This window comes from Gekko japonicus, unplaced genomic scaffold (genome assembly GCF_001447785.1).
Source record: "Gekko japonicus isolate JY-2015 unplaced genomic scaffold, Gekko_japonicus_V1.1 scaffold1907, whole genome shotgun sequence".
Lineage (NCBI taxonomy): Eukaryota > Metazoa > Chordata > Lepidosauria > Squamata > Gekkonidae > Gekko > Gekko japonicus.
The window spans coordinates 39447-46917 of record NW_015177071.1 but is presented as its reverse complement, the minus strand read 5'-3'; the positions used below and the strand labels follow the sequence as shown (position 1 = coordinate 46917).

Genomic DNA, 7471 nt, shown 5'->3' with positions numbered 1-7471 from the left:
GGAACAGTGCCGGTGACCCCTGCTCCATGCCCAAAAGATGGCAAAAAAACCCTCCAGGGTTAGGGTTAACCTTTCTCCTGACCTCAAAATGGTGATTGGCATTTCCCTGGGTGTGTAAGAAAGGACCACAAGAACTAAGCACTGATGTAACCCACCCTGCATTCCCTCTCATGATCTGCCTAAGTTCACAGAATCAGCATTGCTGTCAGATGGCCATCTAGCCTCTGCTTAAAAGCCTTCAAAGAAGGAGAGCCCACTACCTCCCGAGGAAGCCTGTTCCACTGAGGAACTGCTCAAACTGTCAGAAAGTTCTTCCTAACGTTTAGCTGAAAACGCTTTTAATTTAATTTCAACCTGTTGGTTCTGACATTATTGTAATGTGTGTTCCCTCCTTTCCTTCCCTCTCTCTTTTTCTTTCTGCTTAAGGTTGTGGAACTGGACGAGTCCCATAGAATTGCACACATCTATTTATTCACACCAAAGAACTTCCCAGACCCAGATCGGAGCATAAATAGGCAGATCACTAATGCAGACTTGTGGAAGCACCAGAAAGATGTCTTTTTGAGTGTCTCTTCTAGCAGTTTCCCTCTTGGGAAAGGGAAAATGGACTTTCCAAACTGGACAAATGTGGATACCGGGAAAGGTCCAGCTGGTTCAGTTCCACGCACTGTGGAGCGCAGTGGTGAGGAAATGGTTGGTGTGCCACCTCTGTTGTCACTGCCGAAAATCGGGGAGCAAATGGATGTCTTCATCTCACTGGCCTGCCACCCGGGTTACTTTGTCCTCCAGCCTTGGCAGGAGATGCACAGTTTAGAAGTGCTGATGGAAGAGATGCTACTTTACTACAGCAGAGCAGATGAGAGACGGGTCACGGTGGAAAAGAACAAACTCTATGCCGCTAAAGTGGAGAACAGGTTAGTAGCTGTTGAAAATACAGGTTTGCACTGGCAACTTCAGCACTGGTGATTGTGCACAAAAGAGTCCTAATAGATTGGATTTAGAGATGTGAAGGCCTGGAAGAAACCCTGGAAAATTTGGGATTGGGGAGCTTCCCCCCCCCCTGGACTTTTTTTCAGTTTTATTTAAATTGGTGGGGAGAGCATGGGGGGGATCCTGTGAAATATTTCCATTTAGAATGAGTAAATAGCTGCTTAAGGCAAGGATTTTCACACTTAAGAGTGTAGCTTAAAAAAAACCCCTAAGGCCTGTTTGTTTTTCCAGTGAAAAAATCGGGAAATATGGGGAAACACAAGAAAAGCCACTTACACATACGCACTGGTTTTCAAGATTTATTTTGTTTTCAACAATTTTGGCAATAATGTTTGTTTAATAAGAGTCAGACTCAACTGTGGGACTGAACAACAACAGCAACAACACATTACTAAAGAATTCAGTGTCTTCACTGTTGAGTTTACTGTTATAAAGTATCCACTTCACTGTTACAAATATCCAAGCATACTTGTAGTCCTGCCTATGAGAAACTCTTGAGTTTCTGTCCAAATAATACTTTCTCTGCTTTCTGCAGACTTTTTAATTTTTCAGCATTTATTTTTCCTGTCAGATGGCAAAAATTAAAGATTCATGTGCTGTAGTAGTATAGGGTGCATCAGTTGGCAGCTTCCTCAAGCACTGAGCATACTTGCATTTTTTCTTTGCAAAATAAAGATATTTATTCTTGTAAATTCCGTAAGTATGCCCAGTGGTACAATTTTCTGTACTGGTATAAATGATGTGTTTTATGCTAAATCAGTGAAATCTAAAAGTCTGATACGGAACCTAAGTATTGAATATTTCAATTTCTTTCTAAAGCATTTTCCCCCTAGAAAAACAAATAGGATTCCCCCTCCCCTCCCCCCGGTGACTGCAAAATTTCTGTAAACTTTGCATCTCTGATCTGACCAGCGCTCCATCTAATCCAGCATTTGGCTTCCAACAATGATAGCTCAGACAGTGTGGGTTAGCGTCGGATGAGGACCTGGGCTCTGATCCCCATGCTTGATACGAAGTGCGCTGCGTTACCTTGGGCCGGTCGTTGTAAGCCTGATCCACCTCACAAGGTTGTTAAAAGGGAGAGAGTTATTATAGGGCATCCTGATCTTATTGAGCAAAATTGTGCTCAATAAGTAAAAGAGATCCTTCTGGGAGGCAAGATGAGCAGAGCTTGTTCTGAGACTGTCGTCTGGTTTGCTGCTTCCAAGCATGGCCCCCCCTCGTCAAAGGAGCGGGTGGGGAAGAACAGGGTTGGCTAGAGGAGACTTTCAGGGAGACAGGGTGGGAGATCTCGTCCGCCAGGAGCTGTGTTGGGATGCAGTCTTTGAAACGGCCAGTTAGGGGCAGTGTCTAGATGTTCACACACAGCTAGCTAAGGGTGCTTAGCAGCTACAGAACTGGGAACAGAGCAGGAATTGGAATGTCACTCCCAGCAAACTTGGAGCAAAGAGATCAGGTGGGGGGCAGAGAGAAACCACTTGGCACCTCAGTCTGAGCATCCATGGATGGGAGGAAAGGGAAGGCTTTTTTTCCCTTCCTTTGAGGGGCAGCCCCCCCCCAACCTTTTCTCCGAGGCCTGAAAGAGATTTGTTCTCCATGAGGTGTGGGGCCCCCAGTGTAGTAACTCAGGGTAGGAGCTGTCTGACTCGGCAGGGAGGGTATCGTGTGGTATTTTGTTCTGCCGAAAGATGACCGGAGGCCCCTTTCCATTCAGAGCACAGGTTGTTTTTTTCTTGTGCTCTGGCAAATGCCATTCATAGGCAACTGTTAAAATATTGAGACACAATATGGACTTAACTAGCGGCAACATGGTTTGTGTTCCCAGAAATTTTAACCTGAGGCATGTGGGGGCATTATATTTTTTTTATCATAGGTGGTACAGAGTGTTAATAAAAGGAGTGCTGGCAAATGGGCTGGTGTCAGTGTACGAGCTGGACTATGGAAAACACGAGCTTGTGAGCATCCAGAAAGTACAACCTCTGCCGGACACATTCCGAAAACTTCCGTTTCAGGCCATAACAGCCCAGCTAGCTGGTAGGTGACAGACTTTAATTAAGTACTGAATGGAAAACACCGAGGTGGGTTTTCCCCCTTAAATATGTACCATAAAGCTTTTTATGTTCTTTGGTGAGCCTCAGTCTTGAAATGTTTAGATTAGAGATGGTCACGAACCAAAATTTTTCACAAACCACGCCTGGTTCGTAAACCTTGTTTCGTATGATTGGTTCTCCCATGAACTGAACAGTTTTTCACAGAGGTTCATGGTGGTGGTGGGGAGCAATAGAGAGATGGCTTACATCTATTTCAGCCTTCCAAGTGTTCCCTTTAAATGGCTTTTGGAAGATCTCCCGCCCCCCATTCTGCTGGCCTCGGGGAGTTGTCCGCAACAGAAAGGAGGGAGGGAAGATTCATGAACCTGAACCAGTTCGTGAAGCAGGGGCAGTTCATCCCGGTTTGTGGGACTTCACGAACCGGAACAAACCTCTATTTTCCCAGTTCATGCCATTCTCTAGTTTAGATCTCCGCATATGCGCTGTTCTCTCTGCTGCTGCTGCTGAGTGGTATGTACAATGCTAGTTTTTTGCAGCCCTGACCTTGGATGGCCCAGAGTAGCCTGATCTCGTCAGATCTCAGAAGCTAAGCAAGGGCGGCACCCCTGGTTAGGACTTGGATGGGAGACCACCAAGATAATCCAGGAGTGCTTATATCAGGTAGGCTGGACCCAGACCATATAGGGCTTTATAGGTAAGAACCAGCACTTTGAAGCGAATCCGGTACGCTATTGGCAACCAGTGCAGCGCTTTCAGCACAGGCTAAATATGGTCCCTTCTAGAGAGACCCATTAACAGCCTGGCCGCAGCATTCTGCACCAGTTGCAGCCTCCGGATTTGCGACAAAGGCAGCCCCATCCCTGGACAGGCCACTTGATGGCACTTTATACACGCAGTTGGCTAGAAGCCTGCCCTTGGAAGCCATTGCACCTCAAGAGGAAGAGAGAAGCAACGGTAGCTCAGTGGGAGAGCAGCTGCCTGGCATGCAGAAAGCCCCAGGTTCAATCCCGGGCATCTCCAGCGGAAAGGATCAAGTATTCGGTGATGTGAAAGACCACTCCTCAAGACTCTGGTGAGCTGCTGCCAGTCTTCGTAGACAATACTGGCCTTGATGGACCAAGCACCAGATTCAGGAGAAGGCATCTTCATGTGTTCATCTCTTAAGAAAAGACATGTAGTACCTCCAGGGCTAACAAGAACCATGAAACAGAGTATTACAATTAAAATACCATTATCTCATCACAACAAAGCACTGCAAATGAGAGCCCAAAACATTTCAGAGGTATTGAGTCCTGCCTTGTAGACAGTAGAAGTCTTGCTGATCAACAAAAGCTCCTGTAAAGTGTACTCAGTGTTAATGACGCGTTTAGCAATGGTGCACTCATTCGTTTAAGGCCCTGATCATTTTTGTTACAAATGCTGGCTGAGGAGCAAGGGGATGCTGAGACTGTGAACAAGATGCGTATAGAAAGGTACAAATCTTTCAAAATGGATGCATCTCCTGGTCGTCATCATGACCGACCACCTTCATGCATTCTCAGCCTCATGGGCTCTGAAATCAGTTCCTCTGAAGGTTGGTCCAAATGAAAGGTTCCAATGTCTTGGTACTCCTTACAGTCTTCTGTGCCTTTTTTCTCCCCCTCCTAGGTGTTGACCGGCAGCAGTGGTCTGAGGAAGCATCAGTAGTATTCCGGAATCATGTGGAGAAGAAAGCTCTGGTAGCACAGCTGAAGGCAGTTGTGGATGGAGCTAATCCATGGGACCGAAAAGTCATAACCTACTTAGCTGACACTTCTCTACCAGACACAGATATATGGATTCATGACCTCATGACCCAGTACCATATGGAGATTTCAAAAGCTAATTAATCGGTTTTTGGAAACTTGAGTACCTTGAGCAATAAGAATGTGGTAGTCTTAAAAAAGAAAAAGAAGAAGAACAAAACGTGAACGTTAACATAGCTGTGACTAAAAAAAATGTTGGTTGATTTCTCCTGGTTTTTGCACTCTTTCTTTAATGCTAAAATTAACAAATACAGAATGTTATCTATATTAAATAAAGTATGCCTGTTATTCTATTGGAACATTTCCCTGCTTCACATTCAATTGTGTAAAGGTAAATCGACTTGTTCACCTGTTTCAGGTGGTGGCCCAGTAGGACAGGTGAAACCCCTCAAGGGCATTTCTGTTTGCCCCTGATGTTCTGTAGTGACCTCTTTCCTCCGGAACCCTGGAAGAGCTACTGCTGCTGCTGGTCTAGATCGTATTGGCTGGGTAGCCCAAGTATTGGACACTGAATAAGGCATTTTCATTGAGGTTCATATGTTCAGGCATATGAAGAACGGGACACCTTCTAGAGCAGAGGTGTCGAACTCATTTGTTACAAGGGCCGGATCTGACATGAATGTCACTTTGTCAGGCCAGGCCATGTGTGCTATAAAACATAATGCCGGGTACCTGAGATAAAAACTTTATAAAGGACAGCAACTGGTAAACTCCAAGTTGGTGTGTCCTCATTGCAGGGCCCCATGAACTTGGAGGAGGGTGCAGCGGAAAACCCACATGGGTGGACTGGAGACTCATCACTGCAGTGCCGGGCAGACACTCCCATGCCCCAACAGAGGATCATTTGCAGGCACACCCCCAAACGTGCAAATGCTGATCCCTGAGGCCATCCGGGACAGCATCCCTGTGGACAGCTGCCAAGTGGAGAGGTATGAATGTAGCTACAGTGGCTCCCAACTTGCCAGTGAGGCTGCTGTGCTTGACTGCTGCAGACGCCACAATTGGAGTGGCTCCACCCACCCACCCCTGAGCAGCCTCCTGTTCGCTCCCTTGCACCAGCTGCTTGCGGGCCACATAACATCCCTGGACAGGCCAGTTCCGGCCCCCGGGCCTTATGTTTGACATCTCTGCTCTAGAGTTTGGCATCTCTTTGCTTTTGCTTTTCCTGATTCCTTCTCCCCGGTACTGAGAAAATCTGGTTTACACAATATTGCAGGGATCAGGTTTGGAGTACATAGTTGCACAATTATGCAGGGCGGTCTCCGCATCCCTGAACAGGCCAGTTCCGGCCCCCGGGCCTTATGTTTGACATCTCTGCTCTAGAGTTTGGCATCTCTTTGCTTTTGCTTTTCCTGATTCCTTCTCCCCAGTACTGAGAAAATCTGGTTTACACAATATTGCAGGGATCAGGTTTGGAGTACATAATTGCACAATTATGCAGGGCAGTCTCCGTCCTTCCATGATGGCTTTCATTATAAAGTCTGTTTAAATATTACGAACTGGCTGGCTCATCGACCCTCCTGGAAGAAGGCCTCCCAAATCTCAATGGTATTGTTTCTATTTTATATAGGATGGTGGAGGTAGTCTTGGCAAGCCAGTAGCAGCTCTTGAGTCTTCTGTGCACCAGACTGCCATATTTGCTACCTAATCACTGGTTGGTTCACATAATCAAGCACCAGCTATGTGCCTGTTGCTTTACAGACCAAGAAGCCAGGTCCCTGTCTCACTTACTGAGAAGGGAGGTAAGAAATGGAAAGGGAGAAGGAGGATAAACAGGAATATGCTTCTTTCAATGACAGAACTCCAGACAATAATGAATAAACAGGAATATGCTTCTCCTTTCAATGACAGAACTCCAGACAATAATTGCAACTGAGCTTCAGGCCTGAGTGTATCATGTCTGATACATAATGATGCTGTGGTTGCAGAACAGACTAAAAAGGCTGGGGCCATGATACATATGTACAGTGTAGAATGTGGCATTGGGCCCAATTTAATGCACTGAGGATTTTTTTAAAAGTTCCTAGGGTGGTGAGTGCAAAAGCTTCCAGACAATGGCTGTTGATGTCTCTAAAGCACTTGCTAGGTAGCATTCCCAGCTGTACTGCATATAGAGCTGCTTCTCTCCGGTGGTTCCCTGGGCCGGGCAAAATACCATCAAGAACCACAAGGGTAAGAAAGAAGTCTGATAAAGGGCCAATATTAAAAACCTAGTTGACACTTATACAAAATTACATGTATTTATTAGAAAGACAGTTAAAAACATATAAGGGTCCAATGGAAGCCTCCTTGAAAAGTTTGTGGTCTAAATACAAGGGCCAATACACATGACCTGACGTGTTTCCGCCCTATTGGGGCCTTCTTCAGAGGTCAAACAGTATTGAGGTACACATAACAATACATATTACAATAAGAACCAATAAGTGCATACTGGACCAAGAAAAGGAAGGTTAAGCAGCAAGGTCTATAGACACAAGACAAAGATGTTTGTGAGGCCTCTAAAGATGAGTCATGTGTCTGGTGCCAAATGCACAGTTGCTGAATTTGAACATTTCCAATTTAGGTCCAAAAAGCACCTGTGTGGCTATCTTACGTCAAAGCTAGAGTGTCCTCAAGCAAATAGCAACTATGCATCGAGCACCAGAC

General features: G+C 45.7%; 1 protein-coding gene across 3 annotated transcripts in view; it reads left to right on the top strand.

The window, feature by feature from the left end:
- Positions 1-5029, top strand: part of TDRD7 (tudor domain containing 7) — a 47038-nt gene extending 42009 nt beyond the window's left edge. For all 3 annotated transcript variants that reach the window (XM_015428226.1, XM_015428225.1, XM_015428224.1), the window contains exons 15-17: positions 427-914; positions 2864-3024; positions 4689-5029. In XM_015428226.1, the coding sequence (XP_015283712.1) occupies positions 427-914; positions 2864-3024; positions 4689-4909 (870 nt within the window). In that variant the 3' untranslated portion in view covers positions 4910-5029. The remainder of the gene's footprint in view (positions 1-426; positions 915-2863; positions 3025-4688) is intronic.
- Positions 5030-7471: the final 2442 nt, after the last annotated feature.